Source organism: Cloeon dipterum, chromosome 2, assembly GCF_949628265.1.
Source record: "Cloeon dipterum chromosome 2, ieCloDipt1.1, whole genome shotgun sequence".
Classification (NCBI taxonomy): Eukaryota; Metazoa; Arthropoda; class Insecta; order Ephemeroptera; family Baetidae; genus Cloeon; species Cloeon dipterum.
In genome coordinates, this window is record NC_088787.1 from 5,415,791 (window position 1) to 5,434,849 (window position 19,059).

At 40.6% G+C, this 19,059-nt stretch overlaps 2 protein-coding genes and 1 non-coding gene across 5 annotated transcripts in view; 2 read left to right on the top strand and 1 right to left on the bottom strand.

The window, feature by feature from the left end:
* The window catches only part of kibra, a 26,147-nt gene extending 17,487 nt beyond the window's left edge, over positions 1-8,660 (top strand). Inside the window, exons 8-15 of the mRNA XM_065481042.1 lie at positions 953-1,457; positions 1,680-1,766; positions 1,828-2,020; positions 2,090-2,327; positions 3,435-3,775; positions 4,336-4,665; positions 6,106-6,239; positions 6,298-8,660. Coding sequence (XP_065337114.1) covers positions 953-1,457; positions 1,680-1,766; positions 1,828-2,020; positions 2,090-2,327; positions 3,435-3,775; positions 4,336-4,665; positions 6,106-6,239; positions 6,298-6,472 — 2,003 coding nt within the window. The 3' untranslated portion in view covers positions 6,473-8,660. The remainder of the gene's footprint in view (positions 1-952; positions 1,458-1,679; positions 1,767-1,827; positions 2,021-2,089; positions 2,328-3,434; positions 3,776-4,335; positions 4,666-6,105; positions 6,240-6,297) is intronic.
* On the bottom strand, positions 8,520-14,295 carry LOC135937798 (major facilitator superfamily domain-containing protein 1-like). Of its 3 annotated transcripts, none has more exons than XM_065481044.1 (10): positions 14,145-14,295; positions 13,930-14,064; positions 13,277-13,553; positions 13,010-13,215; positions 12,735-12,948; positions 11,632-11,943; positions 11,462-11,574; positions 10,714-10,816; positions 8,858-8,987; positions 8,520-8,802 (listed from the first exon to the last, which is right to left on the bottom strand). In XM_065481044.1, the coding sequence occupies exons 2-10, from the start codon at positions 14,060-14,062 to the stop codon at positions 8,755-8,757; spliced, it is 1,536 nt and encodes a 511-aa protein (XP_065337116.1). In that variant the 5' UTR covers positions 14,063-14,064; positions 14,145-14,295; the 3' UTR covers positions 8,520-8,754. The 3 variants fall into 3 exon arrangements, with proteins under 3 accessions (XP_065337116.1, XP_065337117.1, XP_065337118.1); XM_065481045.1 differs by having other exon boundaries at positions 13,930-14,074; XM_065481046.1 differs by having other exon boundaries at positions 13,930-14,077.
* Positions 14,296-14,573: 278 nt separating this feature from the next.
* LOC135938220 (5S ribosomal RNA) lies at positions 14,574-14,692 on the top strand. The gene has a single exon (XR_010574634.1). It is a non-coding gene; the product is annotated as a 5S ribosomal RNA (ribosomal RNA).
* Positions 14,693-19,059: the final 4,367 nt, after the last annotated feature.

Below are 19,059 nucleotides of genomic sequence, written 5' to 3' on the forward strand. Positions count from 1 at the left end.
TGGTACCAATCGATGCCCCTCGGTGGGGCACGTCCGCTCGGTATCGGTTTTCCAAAATCGGACCATTTTTCGAATTTTTACAAATTATATTTGATCCAATTTTTGAAAAAAATCAAAATTTTCAGAAAATTAATTTTTTTACTATTCTACGGATTTTCCCGGATATGCCGCCTGAGCTAGGCATTAGATACAGCCAGTTTTGTGAAATTTATATTCAAAATCGTTGAATTATTTTATTTTTAACATTCAGAATTTTTGGTTTTTTCGACATTATCTAGCTTCCAGTCACCTTATCTCGTGATTGGGTTAAAAATTCGACAAATGCCTCGGTAAATCGACGCGAAATTTATCTGGGAACATTTTGAGACCAAATACGAGCCGATCCGATCAAAATCCTACGACTAAAAAGATTTTGAAGTTTGAAAAACGTGATTTTTGGACTTCCCCCAGCAGATCCAAAATTCGCGATTTATTTCCAAACGGAGGACTCTTGAAGGATCTTACCTACTCCATCGCACGCGCAGGTCTACCGCCAGTATGGAAACCGATTTTCAGATTTTTCCCGCCCATAGAAAAATTAAAATTAATTTTTTTCGGTTTTTCGACTTCGCGCAATGCGTAATTTTCACGCGCGAAAATGGTTTTATTTTTGTTTAAATTCAGCCGTTTGTCTGATCGTTGACCACGACCCCTCATAAGATAGGTCTGGAGAAGGGCTTTGACCTGCGGTTCATAAACGACCTTTTTCAGGGTATCCCGACCTGAGATCCACCCCAAGGCTGGTTTTTAATGCTTTTTCAATCATTTCGAGCATGCAAATATGCGATACTTAGCAACAATTTTATACCCTTCCAGTCACCCACCTTCCTCAGGTCGCGCGACCTGAGGACAGTTGTTAATTAATTTTTATAGAACTTGAATATTTACCTGTTTTTGTTTGTCTTGTTGTCAGGGAGCTCTGGCGGAGAGCAGTTGGCAGCGACGCCGCACTCGCAGCCGTCGTTGTCGCCGCGGAGTTCGTTGTCGACGTCGCCGCCGCAGTCGCCGTACGACCTGGGCCCGCCGCCGGCCTACGAACTGGCCTACCAGCGGGGCGGCGCCGGCCCCTCGCTCGCGCAGCTGACCGACAAACTGGTCGAGCTGCGGCTGGCCCGTCCGGCCGCCGACCTGGTGGGCGTGGCCCGCGGCAACGGCGGCCGGCACGTCGGCCTCGACTCGATCAGCCTGAGCAGCGACGCGGCGAGCAACCCGCCGCTGTCGCCCATCTCGGAGATGGTGGCGCCGCTCGAGTCGGCCAACAACACGCCGTCCGGCTCCAACACCCGCTCCGTCTCGGCCGCCGTCAGCGACGAGTCGGTCGCCGGCGACAGCGGCGTCTTCGAGGCCGCCGCCAGCAAGAAAGGATCTGGTCTGAATGAAATGAACCTCGAAACTGCTCAAGTCCAAATCAAATTAAGGTGAGAGCCCCAAATTAATTAAAAAATAAAATATTCAGGGTTCGCAAAAACCTGATTTTTTTACATTTTTGCGTGTTTCTGGAACTTCTGAAGATAAATAATTCTCCTGAAATGAGAACCTTCCAAGTGAAGTTTGAAAAAAATGTGTGAAAATGTAAAAAAGTGTTTCTTCTAGTTTTTTTTTCATTTTTATTTATTTAATTTTATTGGCTTCGGTTTCAGGTATTCTGTACGTGATAGTATTCTGCACGTCGGCATCGAGAGGGCGAGAAATCTGTCTGCGCTTTTCATCCCCGATAGTTGTAAAGTGTGAGTATATTTTTATTTAAATTTAAATTAAATCACAACTTATGTCTCCTTTCTATTTCAGATGTATTAAAGTAGCCCTGCTGCCGTCCAGCACGTCCTCCGTGTCCGCGTGCTGCACAAAAGCCGTGGAAGACCTGAAAAAGCCTTCCTGCGGCGAGACCTTCCCGATTGCTGTGCCGCTGAGCAAACTGTGTGCCAAGACCCTGCAGGTCAACGTCTGGTGTATTAAACCAAACTGCCTGGACGAATGCGTGGTAATTTAATTTTTTTTATTTTTATTGTAAAAATTAAATTTTAACTCACAATGTGTTTGTCTTTTTCAGGGTTGTGCGCAGGTGAGCATGGCCGACTTCAACCCCGAGGAGGTGTCCACCAAGTGGTACAACGTGCTCAGCTTCCGGTTCATGCGGTCGGTGGATGCGTCGGGCGGCGACGCCGCCCGCCACGAGAAGCAGGAGAGCGAAATCAGCATGGGCCGTGCGGGCGCGCCTGTCAAGGAAGAGAGCAGCGATGAGTCCACCATCATCTCCTCCCAAACCTCCACCCTCACCAGAAACCAAGGTACTGCAGACGAATTCCAATTTTTTTGTTGATTCTGATTTGCCAAATTTAAAATCAATATTTTTTTACTTCTCAATTTATATTAAAATGCAGGGCTGGGGTGGTAAATTTTTTTAGGCACTGGCGCACAGGGCTTAAAAGAAGCAGAATTTCACGGCGAGTTAAACTAACTTTGGTCTGTTACTCTACGACCCATAGGAGCCGAGAAATAAATTTTTAAAAGTTAAAAAATCGCGAAATTTGACATTTCAAAATTTCGGTTTTGGGGGCCTAGGCGAGGCCCTATGCGCCTGATGGCCCCGATTTTGGTGCCAATCGACGCCCCTTGGTGAGGCGCGTTCATCCGTATGTGGTTTTTAAAAATCATACCATTTTTAAAATTTCTACGAATTTTTTTTCTGCAGAATTTTCGAAAAAGTCGAAATTTTCAATGATTTCCGCCGGCCATATCTCCGGCCAAGGGCGAAAACTAAAAAATGAGTGCTCATTCGACGCGAAATTTATCTGGGATAATTTTAAGACTAAATACAAGCCGATCCGGTCAATATTCTAGGAGGAGTTAATTTTAAAACTCCGAAAAACGGGATTTTTTGAGCTTTCCTATATAAGGAATTTAAAATTCGCGAATTTTTTTCTAACGGGGGCCTTTAATGGGTTCCCACCAATTTCATCTCATGCGCAGATCCTCCGCCGGTCTGCAAACCGATTTTCAGATTTTTCGCAGCCATAGAAAAATTAAAATTAATTTTTTACCGGTTTTCGACTTTGCATGGCTCGTAATGTTCAAAGGTTTTATTTTTGTTAAAATTCGGCCGCTCGTCCGATCGTCGCCCACGAGCCCACATTGGACAGGTCTTGGGCGGCGCTTCGACCTGGGGTACCCTAGCGACCTTTTTCAGGGTACCCCGACCTGAGATTCGCTCCAAAGCTAGTTTTTAATTGTTTTTTTCAGTAATTTCAAGCACATTTTACGTTACTCGACGACAATTTTCTCCCTTGCTCGTCACCAACCTTCCTCAGGTCACGCGCGACCTGAGATTATTTTTCTTAGAATTTTTTTTTAGTATTTTTAAAATCAATTTAATTTTTATTTGTGATATTTTTCAGGAGCTGGTGGACTGATGGGTCCGGGCGAGGTGCAGTTGTTGGAGCTGGCCTCTGGACACGTGGTGGAGGAGGTGGCGAGCGACAACGATGAGGATGAGTCAGAGTCTGAAGATGAGGAGGAGGAGGAGGAGGAAGAGCACGACGAGGTCAGCCAGGACGACGTGATCGAGGAGCTCGTTTCTATGAAAGACCAGGAGACAAACACCGAGTGCGTCTTCATCCCGGAGAAGGGCGCCAGGAAAAAGAGTACCGACGATGATTCGGCCCGCGCCAAAATCATCAAACGCTCACAGACTTTCTCGCCTAGCGCGGCCGTCAGCAAAAACCAGTACATCTGCAGGGTGAGTCGCAAGTTACTCAAAATTAATTAATTTAAAAATTAAGAACGGTTAAATATTTCGTTCTGCGATTCTTTAAATTAAATTAAGAATGTTTGAATAAAAATGTTTGTTTTGCTATTCTCTAATATTTGATTTTAAATTGTCAGTAAGCAAAGCGAATTAAAGAACAATATTATTTCTACATTTCTAAAGAAAATAAATATTAATTCATATTTAAAATCGTCAGATTTTATGTTATTAAAAATTTGGAAAAATCTTTTGCTGGTTACATGTGCAGTTCTTTAAATAATTAAAATAAATATTTTCTCAGGTTTTCAACGCCTCGTAATTTAATCTATATGCTCAAATTTGAAACAATAATGACATTTAGCTCGCTTTAACCTCTTTGATTCAATTTTCAGACTCGGAAAATATTATTCCATGACAATTTAATTTTGTTAAGTCCTTTTTTGTCTCAATAAAATTTAAAATTAAGGAAAAAGCTCAAAATTTGTCAGGTTGCTGTTAAAAATTAAATGAAGTTGCCACTTTATTTTATTTCGTGTTTTCTTTTCTTCCAGTTGAACCGGAGCGACAGTGACAGCTCGATGCCTCTGTACCGGCGGTCGAGCGGCGTGGCGTTCCAGCGCAATTCTGTTGAGCGGCGGTCGCTGCGGTGGAAGCACCCGCCCGTGTCGCCGCAGCGCGCCGCCTCGACCGCGTCGCGCCACCCCCGCACTTCTCTGGACCTCGAGCTGGACTTGCAGGCCCAGAACACGAAGCTGCAGAACCTGCAAGACGAGATTGAGCGTCTCCGGCAACTCAAACTGCGCATGGAGGCAGCCAAGAGCGACTCGGAGAATGCCGGCTGGATCCTCGAGGACGAGCACTTCCAGCGCTTCATGGTGCAGGTCAGTGCCACTTTATTAATTTTATTGTTTTTTCTTTTAATTAAATGAGCCGATTTATTGAAAGAAAAAAATTAAATTTTTGTTAAGTTAGGAAATTAAATAAATTAGCATATTTTGAACTTCCTCGACCTTTCCTGACATTTTTAAATTTTATTTATCTCTTCCCCGATAAATATGATCCTCATTTTATTTTTATAATTGGTTTCGAACGTAAGAAAGTCAGCGGAGGCGTCGGAAAAATCGCGAAAATTAGTTCTGGGACGGATCTCAGGGCGGGGTACCCTGAAAAAGGTCATCAGGGTAGGTCAGGTTGGAGGGCTAGGCGAGACCTTTCGTTTGAGACCTCGTGACTTAAAATTCATCAACCCGTTGATTTTTAACTAAAAAAATCATTTTTTACGTAGTGATCGAAGGAGAAAAACCAAAAAAAAAATCAAATTAATTTTTGTATGGCCGCGAAAAATCTCAAATTTGATATACAGACCGAAGTTCGACTTACTAATTCAATAGAACAGGTGGAAACGCGTTTTGGGTACCCTTCCTAAAAAAAATGGTGAATTTTCTATTACCCTGAAAATCCAAAAACCACGTTTTTAGAACTTCAAACCCGCATCTTGTCCTAGGAATTTGATCCGATTGGCTTGTAATTAATCTTAAAATGTTTCCCAATAAATTTAGCGTCAATTTGCCTTTTGGTTTTTTCGAATATTTGTCCTGAACCGAAAATATGGCCGGCGGAAGCAAAAATAAATAAAAAAACACGCAAAAACGCATATTTTCAAAATTAAAAAAAAAACTGGTCTTTAAATTTTGTTTAAAAACCCAGAAAATGGTCATCAATCGATACCTATCCTAGGTGAATAGATGTCATATCTGGGAAAATTCGTGCTCAGGAGATATAGTTTTTTTATTTTTTTAGTTTATACAAATATCGGATCTTTGAAAAATCGCAGTAATTCGGAAAACGGTCCGATTCTGAAAAACTGAACACAGGGAAATGTGCCCCACCAAGGGGCATCGACTGGTGCCCAAATCACCGGTCTGCGGCCCATAGGGTCCCTACTGGGCCCCAAAAACCAAAATTTAGTAATGTCCAAATCACGTGTTTTCATCTTTAAAAAGCAATAACTCGGCTCCTATGGGTCGCAGAGGGCAAAAACAAAGTTCGTTCGACTTGTTGTAAGATTCTTCGTTGAATGGATTCTAAAGCGACCCCCGTTCGCCCCCTCGGGCCCAAAAGCCCCAAACCATGAGCTAAAAGTCCCCTTTTCTTCTGATTTTTTTTTTAATTCACTTATGGGTATGAGGGTGATTTTGACTTCATTTCCCTTCATTTGGCACCGAGAGGCGTTGACTGACTAGTTTTTGCGCCAAAATTCCTATTTTAAAATAAATTCCTGTTCAAAATTCCAATTTTAACCCTTTTATTTTGTGCTGCAGGCTGAGTCCGAGAAGAGGCCAAAGAGTCACGACGAGAAGAAGGTAGAGAGGTTGATGAAAAAGTCTTCCAAGGAGCTGTACAAGCTGCGCAAGAGTCGAGCTGGTCAAGGAAAGTTGGATGTCATTTCGTTCAAGTGAGTTTTTTTCAATTTTTAAAAAATAGAATATATTAAAACTTTTATTAAAAAACAGAGAAAAGATGGCTTTCTTCACAAGAACAAACCTACATGTACCTGTACTGCCGCCCGAGGACAACCAAGACTGCAATTCGGACAGCGGCACCCTGAAGCGCGAGGACAGCGACGTCAGCCACGACGACGAGAAGTTTTCGTACGTCGTCGACCCAGTTCTCGGCGTCGAAGTGTGAGGAAACAAAATTCAAAAAACAAAAACAAAAAACGCACCAGTTTAAACCGCTCTGTGACGCCGTTTGCTCTGCATTCGACCGCTCGACGACTTTAATTTTTTTGCTATTAAAAAAAAATTATATCTAATTTTAAGCCAGGGAAATATTTTCCATTATTTTATTTATCCCGAGGACCTTTGCTAAATATTTACCTAGTCAAAATAAATAAATAAAATTTGAATAATCGGAGTGGTCGGTGCGCGGGCAAATCGGTCGAAACTGCTGTGACAGCTCTCTAATTGCCGAGACAACGGAAGAAATACACACACACACACACACACGCAGATGATGACGAAAGAATAGCATTTTTGTGCCTTGCAGCTTGCCATAACGAGTTTTTACTATAATTTACACGAGTAATATTTGCACCCAACACCACCGAAATGCAAGATCTTATCTCTTGCGAGTTTTATCGAAAAAACTACTGCCTTAACTTGATAATTTTTTATTATTATTTTCGTTTGTGTCCGCGCCTCTTGTTTTTTCTCTCTGTAAAAATAGCATTCCTTCTTCAGAAGAGATCTGAGTCTTTGTCCATGTCAACAACTGATTGAAGAATAAAAACACTTACAAACTTGGCAAGCGAAATCTGGATTTGAAATTCAAATGGCAGCAGGAATTTTTTTTCCTGAGTTTAATTGCCATTTGGTTTTGAATTAAAAGAAAGTGTCCTTCTAAGAAATAGATTTATATGAATTAGTTGAAAATTTAAAAACGTTACAAGTTTGGCTTTAAGGGACAAATAGGTTAAAGAAAATGATGGCGTTTTTAATTTTTGTTTTTTAGGCCGACCGTGATGAGTTAACGTTTATTTTGAAATATCGTACAGTGATTTTAATAACAAAAACAAAATATGGCGTCCATCGACCACCACATAAACTTGCAGAATTTGTTTTTTGAATCTTGAAAGTTTATGTTTGGTAAAAAGCTCCATGTCGACAGCTTATTTTAAATTTATATATGTTGGCAATGGAGATTTTTAAATTCAAGTGGCGCCAGGATATTTGCTTGTTAAGTTTTTGCTTTTATTTCAAGATTGAAATTTCATTTAAATTGCCGCAAATTGTTTTCAATGTCGCAAAAAATTTATTTCTTTAATTTTATTTTGTTTAAGTAAAGCCCATTGTGATTTTTAACTATTTACGTCCTTTAAAGCAGCTCTCTGCCTACACGCATTTAAAGTGGAATGATAGCGATTTTAATTTTACCGGTTACGCCCTCTTTTTTAAGCAAAAGAAATTTATTTGCTATGGGGGTGAGAAAAATCATGAAAATTTAATTATGAGAAGATAAAAATGAGCACTTTTGAGTCTTGAAAGATATTTTTTTAAGCAGATTTTTCGAAAGGGGTCTGTGTTTGGCCTGATTAAAATTCACCAGTTGGAACTAGCGTCAAAAACTGCCTATATTCAGAAAGCTGATTAAGTTTCCAATTTTTTTCCCATTTAACTGTTTCTAAAATTTACTATTTTCGCACGAAATTGGTCTAAAAATTTCAGCTGTCCGTTAGGGAACATTTAAATTTTTTGGGAAATAATAAAATAACCAAAATTAATTAATTTTATTCGAAAATCATCACAGATTTTGGGGGGAAATTCCCTATCATTCCTCTTTAAATTAGTTCTCAAATAAAATTGCCAGTCGATGATCGGTATTGAACCAAGATTGCTCAATGATGAATTTTAAGAAATTGGATGAAAACTGTTACCAGGATTTATCGTGTTGCCTGCTAAGTCTGTCTGCGATCTGACTCGTTTTTAACAGCAACCAAACTGTTTTATCAGCAATGAGAGCTTGCTCGAAGAAAAAATAATAATAAATGAAAAAAAAATATATTAAATCAGCCTCTGTACGCCTTTTGGAAAAGGGGTTTTAGTCTTTAAAAAAAGGAATCGTGGTGTCCGTGCCTTGCGAGCGGCCTCTGGCGAGCAGCTTCAAAAAATCAAACGGCTCGCTGGGGCCGGCCAGTGGTATTTTTTCTCTCGAAAGATGACTAAATGTGTAAAAATGTAGTGAATGGTACATAATATATTATATATTTGTCGTATGCTACAGCCTTTGAAAATATTTTCACTCTCCATAATTTTTGTAAAGATTCTAGTGTATAAAACTGAATAAATAAGATGAAAAACAATATTTATGAAATTAGCGCCTGTCTTTTTCTTGAATTGTATGACACAGTAATTTACAAACTGTACTTGCTGTACGTTCAACTCGGTTGAATAAAATCCGGAAAATATAGTTCAGCGGAGTGCTTGGTACCGCCGGCCTCTTTGGCAATGCTCCGGAAGCTGGAAAAAAATGGTAATTTTATTTCGTGTCAAAAAAAGAGAAATTCAAACTCACCGGAGCTCCGATCCGGGAGAGGAACCTGTTGCGGATGTGGAAGTCGGAACGCTGCAGCTGGTCCTGAGGCGAAACGTCCGCCATTGCGCCTGATGCAAGCAGTTTTTCGCGCTCCAAATCGGCTTGTTCACTGAAAATTAAAATTATTAATTGCAGATAATTATTTTACATCATTAACAAAATTCAATTGTTTTTGTTAACGCAGAAAAATAAATAAAAGTTTATTTTTCTGGTGAGAAACAAGATTTTTGGCTGCCAGGGCACCCTGGTACCTTCGAAAGGGTTAAATTAGCATATTCTGAAAGACCTCGACTTGGTCATTGCAACGGTGTGCAAAAATTTCAGATCAAACAATTACAGCGCCAATCAGGCGTCTTTAAAATGGTTACCCTGACGCCAGGGTTCAATTTCTTGTATTTCTTTCAAATTAAACTAAATAAAATTGCCACTATGCAATTAAAATTACCTTTTTTTATTTTTAAAAATAAATTCTGCAAGGGGATAATTATAATTAATTTAACAAGTGGCTTCCGTCAGGTTGCATGACCTGGGGAAGGTCGGTGACTGGCAAGGAGAAAAATCTTCGCCAAGTATCGCAAAATGTGCTCAAAATTACTGATTTAAGCATTAATAACCGGCTTCGAAGCGAATCTCAGGTCGGGATACCCTGAAAAAGGTCGTTAGGGTATCCCAGGTAAAAGTCCAACCAAAGACCTGTCCGATGAGGTTTCGTGGTCGACAATCGGATGAACGGCCGAATTTTAACAAAAATAAAACTAGTGAACATTTCGCGTCAAGCTATAAGCCGAAAAATCTTAAAAAATTAATTTTTAATTTTTCTATGGGCGCGAAACATCTGAAAATTGGATTCCAGACTGGCAGTGGTCCTGCGCATGCGATGGAGTTGGTAAGACGCTTTAAGTTTACTCCATTAAGAAAAAAATTGCGAGTTTTCGATTTCCCATGTTAATCTTATGGAGAAAGTGCAAAAATCACGTTTTTTAATGTTCAAAATCTCTCTCCTCTTAGAATTTTGATCGGATCGGCTAGTATTTGATCTTAAAATGGTCTCAAATAAATTTAGCGTTAATTGAGGAGCCATTTTTCGAATGTTTACCCTAGACTGGAGATGTGGCCGGCGGAAGTCATTAAAAATTTCGACTTTTTCGAAAATACGGCAGAAAAGAAATTCGTGGAAATTAGAAACATTTGACCGATTTTGAAAAACCGCACACGGGTGGACGCAACTCACCAAGGAGCGTGATTCGGTACCAAAATCAGTGCCACACGGCCCATAGAGTCCCGCCTGAGCCAACAAAACAAAAGTTTGAAATGTCACATTTCTCGTTTTTTTACTTTAAAAATTTATAGCTCGGCTCCAATGGGTCGTACAGTAAACAACCAAAGTTTATCAGACTTGGCTTGAAATTCTGTGTCAGCGCCGACGGCCGCAAAATCAGCGCTATTTTAGTTTTTGGGCCGGATGAAAGAAGCCAGATGAAAAAAAACATTAAAAACCAACCTCTGAGCAGATATCAGGTCGGGGTACCCTGGAAAAACTCGTTAAAGTATCCAAAGTAAAATTCCAATGAAAAATCTGTCCAAATAGCAGCCAAATTTAAAAATAAACTATTTTCGCCCTAGCGCATTACGCGTTGTGCAAAGAGAAAAATCAGAAAAAAATTAAATTGAATTTTTCTATGGGGGCGAAAAACCAGAAAGTTGGTTTTCAGACCGGCGGCGGTCTTTAGCATGCGATGGAGCCGGTTAAACTCTATAAATATCATCCGTTTGGACAAAATTCAATAATGTCCAGAAATTCTGCAAAGGAAAATTTAAATTAATTTGATATTTACCTTCTTTGCGTCTCCCACGCCTCACGTTGGCTGGCACTCATGTTTAGAAGGCCGTCGCCGTTCGAGTCGATGATCAAAATTAGAATGCTGATCAACAGCGCCACTGCAAAAGACAAAATATAATTTAATTTAATTTACATAATATTTTTATTTCTGCTTTGACTACAATATCTTTATGGAGCTATTTTGTATAAATCAACAGAACCTTAACTATTATTATCAGTATATTTTCATTTTCTTTGACGCTTATCAGCAGGTGACCGATATTAATCGGTTTACCTGTCCTCTATCTCCCAAGCGACTTTCATTTCCTCTCAGGCTGAGATTAAACATTTGCTTAACCCAGAAAAACAAGATTCACTTTCTTTTTTTCTATCAGACAAATTTTCGGAGGCACCAATAAATATTTTTTAAATACAGTTTTAGTTTAAATGAGGTTAAATTTTATTGTGCCGCGGAATTTTGGCCGACCGTTCGCCCCACCCACTTTTATAACCCACACATCAGCTGATCTGAGTGAAGTTAGCTTCCTGTGGTAGAACTAAAACGTCACTCCGATCAGCTGACTCACGTTCATGCCGCGGAAATTTGGCCGAGTATTCGTCCCGCCCACTTTTAGATATCCCTCCGATCAGCTGAATCGTGTGGGCGATGCGTAGATATATAAAAGTGGGACGGGCCAACATTTGATCGGCCAAATTTCCGCTGCACGTACAAATCAGACAGTATTTAACGAAAGAAACATTACCGCAAAGCCAGCCGAGGAAGAACATCTCGAGCAGGAGGTATCCTCCCTTGTCGACGATCACTCCGGCCAGCATGGTGACCAGGGCCAGTCCCAGGTTCTGCACGGCTTGTGCTCTGCAAAAGTTACCAAAAATAAAAATCTCCAGTTAATAGCCTAAAACGACCACTCACATTCCGTAGGCGGTGCCGAGCTGGTGGTCAGGGATGACCAGGGCGACCATGGGCCAGAGGGCGCTGGCCAGCATCGAGTAGGACACGCCCATGCCCACCATGGCGATGTAGGGGTTGAGGAAGGTGAAGGCGAGCAGCGCGTGGCAGCCCAGCGTCGACACGACCGACACCAACACCCAGAAGGCGTTGCGGCCCACCTTGTCCACGAGCAGACCCAGCAGCGGCGACGCCACCGCGCTGATGATGAACACCAGGCTGTTCACGAAATTCGCGTCCTTCGGGTCCATTTCAAACTTGCGCATGAAGAACACCCTGAAAGACGAGATTGCGTTGCCATTAAGTAGTGTCCACAAGGTCGCGTTGGTTTTTTTTTCAGATTTAAATTAACGACCGTCTTTGACGAAGATTCCGAGCACACCAATCGATTCTTTAGGGTCGAATTAGGTAGAGTGGATATTTTTTCCGTTAAAAAGGGCAGTGTGTCGTGCGAACTTTTTCCCGCCAAAACAATATGACAGTGAGAACCGCGCATGCGTCAGAGCTGGTTTGAGCATTTGCAGAGAGACTGCCTGTACGAATGACTTCTTTGTCAGATCCAGCCAGCTCTGACGCATGCGCACTTCTCGCATTCATATTGTTTTGGCGGGAAAAAGTTCACCCTTTTTTAACGGAAAAAATATCCACTTTACCTAATTCGACCCTCAGGAATCGATTGGTGTGCTCAGAAACTTCATCTAAGACGGTCTTTAATGATTACGGCCAGTTGCATTTAGTACAGAATTTTGCTTTAGGACAAAAATTGACTTGAAATGACGTCACCTGGTCCTGGTGGCAGTATTAAGAACTGATTTATGGCTTTAAAGAAAAATGAAGGAAATAAACTCGGATTGATGTTTTTCTCAACTTGAATTTGGTAAACGATTTTGCCCGTGGGCAAGAATTCAGTTAAAATTACGCCCCCTGATGAGATAACGTGCAAATAATTACACAATATTGCGTTATACTCAACAGGCGCCACCTGGAGGCAGCTCTGTACACTAGCAAATAATGGCATTAAAATCAATTTCTTTAAGAATTTCAGTAGCTTAAAAGAGTTTTCTCACTTTCCAAGGGCGATGAAGGGGAAAATGGCGAGGTAGTACGAGACGCAGATGCCGGCAACGAGCCAGAAGGTGACGGGGAAGTATCGGACGTCGCTCAGCCGCACCACCTCCTCCGTGCCGCCCACTGAGTTTTGTCCGATGTGCCGCTCTCGGCGCTTGTCCAGCACCGTAAGTATCAACGCCGAGATAAGTGACAGAAGCGTCGTTGTCGCCGCTGTAAAAGTTTAATAAATAAAGAATTTAAAAAAAGGTAACAAACGCAATTTTTGGTGTACCTATGAAGAGGACGACACCGAGACAGGTGTATCCGTGGTAGTAGTGGCTGACCCAGCCATAGAGCGGCTCCATCACGTTGAAGTTGACCGTGGAGCCGACGCGGGCGAAGCTCAGCTGCAGGCCGAACACCATGTTCAGCTCTTTGCCTTTGAACCATAGCACTGCGTAGTTGTTCTGCGCCACGGCCAAAGACTCGCCACCAATGCTAAGAAATGTATTTATTTATTAAATTAAAACAATAATAATAATTCAAACATTGAATTTACCCGAAAATAAATCGGCCGACGACCATGAGCCAAAACTTGCCCAAATAGCCCCCGAGGGCGAAGACAAGTTGGCCAACCACCACGAGGAATGCGTAAATTACGGTTCCCAGCCGGATTCCGAAAACTCTGTCGATGAGAAATCCGCCCACAAAGCAGAGCACGACGTTCGGCCACGAGTACCACGAATAAAGGTAGACGAATTCCGTCGTGGTCAGCTGTAGGTCATGCTTGAAGTAGTCCTGCAACGCGGCAGGATTGTCGTAGCAGAAGTACGAACCTGGAGAAAAAATTTTAATTAATTTTTCTGGGATTTAAAAATTATTATTGCTGACAAATGATTAAATTTTACTCAATCGTTAAATCGCATAAAAATCGTCTCCCAAACGTGACTACAAACTCAAAAGTGAAATTTTTACTAAAAAAGGAGACATCGCACCAGTTGTGAAACTGAAAAAAAAATAGAAAGTCATCCGTTTCCTAATCAAAAATGTGGCCCACTTAACAAAATCAAGAATTTTCCAAAATTCCGTGCAATATCAGCCTGTATTTCCCCAAAATTCTCAAACTACGCTTCATTTTCAGAAATCAGGTTGTCTCCTCATCCTCACACTTCCTTGTAAGGTATAATTATTTAATTATGTCTCGACTCTCACCAAATCCGAGGATGCACATGAGCAGCAACGCGAGGGCCCTGCTGCACAGGTGGGCCGGACTGCAGCAGGACACATCATCCTCCTCGTCCTGCCGACGTCGCGGGTTGGTCACCACTTCCTCAGGGTCCTCCATCACTGCGTCACACTACTTTCGAATGCATACATATTACCAAGCACAACAACAACAAGTGGCTCGCGCCGTTTTTTTATTTTACCTTGCTCTCAGGTCGCGGTTTTTCTGCTTTCTGGGCCGCTGTATCAGCAGTTCGTCGGCATCGGGGTGGGTGTCCGCGGGAGTTAGTCGCTGGCTGCTGGCATAAATCACGAGATTCGTTGTGTACCAACAGTCATCGCGCAATATTTTACAAATCAACACACACAATATACACACAAAGCCAGCGGGTCGACGATTATCACGAATTAGAAACACGAAACAGCTGGTAAGTGGAGAAGGAGACGCTGTGGCCCCGCCCACAATGCCGACAGCGCCTCTAATGTGCTGGGAGTGATGAAAATCCCAGAAAACGAAGAATTCATTTCGATTAAACCGTTTAAATTGAGGGAAATGAATAATTCGTTTAATTCGAGACATTCGCTGTAACGAATTATGAAGCTTAGATATCTAAAGAAATCATCGAATTAATGCCTACGACCATATCACGTTGAACACACCGGTTCTCGTCCGATCACCGAAGTTAAGCAACGTTGAGTGCGGTCAGTACTTGGATGGGTGACCGCCTGGGAACACCGCATGTTGTAGGCGCACATCTTTTTATCTCGTTTCTGCGTTTTAAAAATGTGGAAATTTCACAGGGGACTGCTGCAAATTGTTTTTTTAGCTTGAAAGTCTTACAAAATTAAAAAAAATCGTTACTTTTAACTTTTCTTTTGTCAATAAGTCTTAAAATTAAATAAAAATGCTTATTTAATTTGCCAAAAAACGGATTATATTTTCTATTCCAGCTTGAAATTTGATATTTTTAACGTTCAGCTTTCACACATTTTTTTGCAAAAATTTCCAAAAAGACAGTTGGTTGCGTGCAACTCGCTAGCCTCATTTAGGACCAAAAGTCATTTTAATTCTATTTATTTCTTGATTTCGAAACTCCCAGCGAATCAGTTATTTTCCAACCAATTTAAATTTTAATATGAAATAAAAAAAATTTCATGTTTAGATCCATTTTGATTTTGTTATTAATAAAACCGCAAAGAAGACAATACACTGCGCAAGTTTCATTCACACTTTGGTTTTTAAAAAATTGAGCTTGCGGTTGAGATGAATCTGAATTTTTGACCGGAAACATTTTCAAGAAAAGAAATGCGAAAAGATAATTAAAATATTGGGATTTAACGCCTGCTATAATTATGGAGACCGCAAAAACATTTTGCCGTAGTTTTTTTTAGCTGTTTTAAGCAATTTACACGTGAACCTGCATTTTAAACAAAATTTCACGTGACAAAATGGCGTCAATGCCTTCCTTTTATAAAAAAATTCAAGTATTTTTTACCGTTTAGATATATGGAAAATTTAATGAATAAAAACATGATCTCTGAGAATATGTAAATACTTTTTTTTAATTGGGCATAGATAAGTTTGCAGATGCTTATAAAATGAAGCACTCAATGTCACTTTTTCCCACCCAAAGTTACAGTGATTTTTGCGATTTTGTTTCTTGGTCCTGCTCTTCGTCATCAGAAAGCATGTTCGGGTCAAAGTAAGCATATTTCCTGGCAGCAACCACAGTTGTTTTATCAAAGGGGTAGTCACAATGTACATCAACACCGCATTTGACAACAATTTTCTTCGGTGATTTGCCAGGCCGGCGTTTCTTCACTGGTTTTCCAGGGCATCTGACCTTCGGTTGTCTGCCAGCAGGGCGGCGTTTCTTCGGAGTTTCCATCTGCTTTATGACTCGCTTTAGGACCTCAAACTTTTCAATCTCGACATCCCAGTCGCTGAATAATGGCTCTTCAGCGTAGTTCTATATGAAAATAGAGTTTAAAGACCGTGTTTGACGCAGTTTCTGAGCAAACCAATCGATTCTCGGGGGTCGAATTAGTTTAAATGGATATTTTTAACGACCAAAAAGTGCAGCGCGACGTGAGAACTTTTTTCCCGCCAAAACAATATGAATGCAAGAAGTGTGCATGCGTCACAGCTGGTTTGAGCACTTGCAGAGAGACCGCCTGTACGAATAACTTCTTTGTCACATCCAGCCAGCTCTAACGCATGCGCTCTTCTCGCATTCATTTTGTTTTGGCGGGAAAAATAGTTCGCACGTTGCACTGCACTTTTTGGTTGGTAAAATATCCACTTTACCAAATTCGACTCTCAAGAATCGTCAAAGGTGGTCGTTAATTATGTGATTATCGTATAATCTTTAATCTCGCCTACCTTTGTCTCAGCTCCACGAGATGATCGAGTTTTCATGCGCGATAATGATGAATTTTCTGAGTTTCCCATCTCGTTGTGGGTTTTCTTTTTCGGTTTGTGATTTATTTCCATGCCAGCTGTTTTTGGAGCCTGCAAAATATGCAATTAATTGTGATTTTTATAACATTTAAAGTAAAATTAATTCTTGATCAGCTATAATCAAACTCTTTACCAGAATTTAACACTATATGTTTGAAACTCAAAGTAACAATGAAAAATAATATGTGCAATAACTTTGAAGTTAATACAGTATATAGAGGTCTCAGCCAGCAGAAGCCGCAGCTTCTCCGCGCCAGCTGCCGGTGAATACAGGGTCAAAAATTAAAAAAATGCAGGAGAAAAGAATGTCTTCCGACCCATCGGGCCTTTAAGCACTATCAAACTTCACGTTTAAAATATTGTCAGCCGCGCCAGGTGCCACTCCCGGTTGAGGGGAAATTTAATTTGGGTGGACTGGCATCTAGGGAAATCTCATCGTGGCTGACAATTAGATCTCTTTATTCAGTGTATCGTAATTTTGATTACGCCAAATTAATTAAATTTTGACCAGCCCGTTGGCTCGTATTGTTAAGGCATTCTCAGGAGTGTGTCAAAGCAATGGGAGGTATTTGAATAGTTGGGAGATCTAATACTGGCTACCCAATGTCAGAAATGGCAAAAAGTGGTTAGTTTATAGTGACTCTAAATGCTCAAATTGCTCAACGGGCTGCTTAGCACCTTTCCAGCATGCGTGATTTGGCTTCACGGGACAAATTTCTAGCGTTTCAATGCAGCCCTCGGTGCGGAGGCAAGTTGCCCTTCAGTGGGCTGGGTCCCTGTGCGGCCTGGTGCGCCCATTCAATCCGTTTGCGGTGTTATTCGGACCCCCGGATTCCCGGATTCAGCATTCATACTAGTGCAGTGCGCGCCCATCCCGCTCCGAGGACAGGGATAAAAAGAGCAAAAAAAAAATGCCAAACCTTATTTGCTTCAGCCTTGTTAAGCGTTCCACGTGTTTTCCTGCGCGACGATAAGAAGTTTTTCTGAAGCCTCTCTACTTTCTTTGGCGTTGTATGGGCCTGCAATTTACCTTCTAAATATCTATCTTTCAATTTGATGAGATTGAATTACCATGATGAAGATCCGTGCGGCTTAAAGGAGAATTTGAGAATCTCTGATCTATTTCAAACCAGCCACGTGGGAATACACACCATACTGCGATTGTTGTTTGAACGTTTGAAGCGTAAAAAGCGCTAAACAAAAAAACGATATTTAATATCGACGTTAATCGCACAATATCGATATATCGATATAATCATATCTAAACGTTGGTTATATTAGGGCGTTAAGGGGGCGGATCACGGCAACGCAACCTTGAGAAAAAATGGCAACGCTGGGCATAAGGTAAGCATTGTACAGCGTTTCAAGGTCGAGCTAAAAAACGGTGCCGTGATCCGCCCCAAGGGACAATATTTACCATCAATATTTTAGACGAAAATATCGAATTAGATCGATATTTAAAAATATCCACTTTCCAGACAATCATAGAGGAACAGATTGTGGTCTGTGATTGGCTGAGATAAAGTTAACCGCCAAATGTTCAAATCGGATCTCACCTGGAGGAACATCATAATCATTTGTCAATTGTTTTGAAGCTTTCAGCTGATCAAAAGATTTAGATTTCGTGGGGATATCGAATTGCAATTTTGGCTCTCATTCTTTCAGCATATTTGCGAATAACATTTTGATTGAAAGAAGCCAGGGGTTAATTTCGATTGTTAGCCACTATCTTGCTGCGATTCAAGCAGACTGAACACCCTACAAAATTTGCAATTAAAATTTGATTTGTAAACCATACACAGCGCGAGTTTTATTCACAGTTTGGTTTTTAAAAATTTGAGCTTGGTTGAGACTAATCTGAATAATTTTTGACAGGAATGATTTTCAACAAACAAAATGTGACCACCTAGGAATGAAGGCGCTAAGCTTTTCTCTTATTTCAGTAGGTTTAAAAATAAGGAAAAGTTTAAAATTTTAAAAAATTAAAATCAAATGTAATTTTTGCTTTACTTTTTTCTTTTTGACTTAGAAATTCTAATGCTATAATTTAAGGTGCAAATAAATAGTACCATTTTCTAAACCGGCTTGAAATGTGTAAGGAGTTTTGTTTTTTATGGCGATCAGCGTTCATTGGTTTTTAGTTGCAAAATTTCCAAAAAAGACAGTTGGTCGCATGCAACCGACCCTTAAACCTAAACTTATGACCTAAGTAAATAACCTAATTAAACCTAATTTTATTATAGTCATGTTGCCAGACCAACTGCCAAGTTTCAGGCTGGGCTTAATGAATAAATTCGTATATGTGTATCAACGTTTGCCTTTCACTCGCTAGTCTCATTTGGAACCAAGAGTCATTTTAATTCTATTTATTTCTTGATTTCGAAACTCCCAGCGAATCAGTTATTTTCCAACCAATTTAAATTATTTTCATATTATGAAATCAATATTTTTATGTTTAGATCCATTTCGAATTTATTTATTAATAAAACCGCCAAGAAGATAATACACTGCGCAAGTTTCATTCACACTTTGGTTTTTAAAAAATTGAGCTTGCGGTTGAGATGAATCTGAATTTTTGACCGGAAACATTTTCAACAAACAAAATGTGAATAAAGGATCAAAATATGGGGATTTGCGACTGCTATAAATATGCAGAT

What these genes read in the sequence shown, in the direction of transcription:
- LOC135937798 (XM_065481044.1), bottom strand. Translation starts at nt 14,062, where the DNA reads ATGGAGGACCCTGAGGAAGTGGTGACCAACCCGCGACGTCGGCAGGAC. An exon ending in CCCTTCATCGCCCTTGGAAA is followed by an intron (nt 11,944 to 12,734) that starts GTGAGAAAACTC and finishes CTCGTCTTTCAG; the next exon opens with GGTGTTCTTCATGCGCAAGT. An exon ending in CTCGGCACCGCCTACGGAAT is followed by an intron (nt 11,575 to 11,631) that starts GTGAGTGGTCGT and finishes TAACTTTTGCAG; the next exon opens with AGCACAAGCCGTGCAGAACC.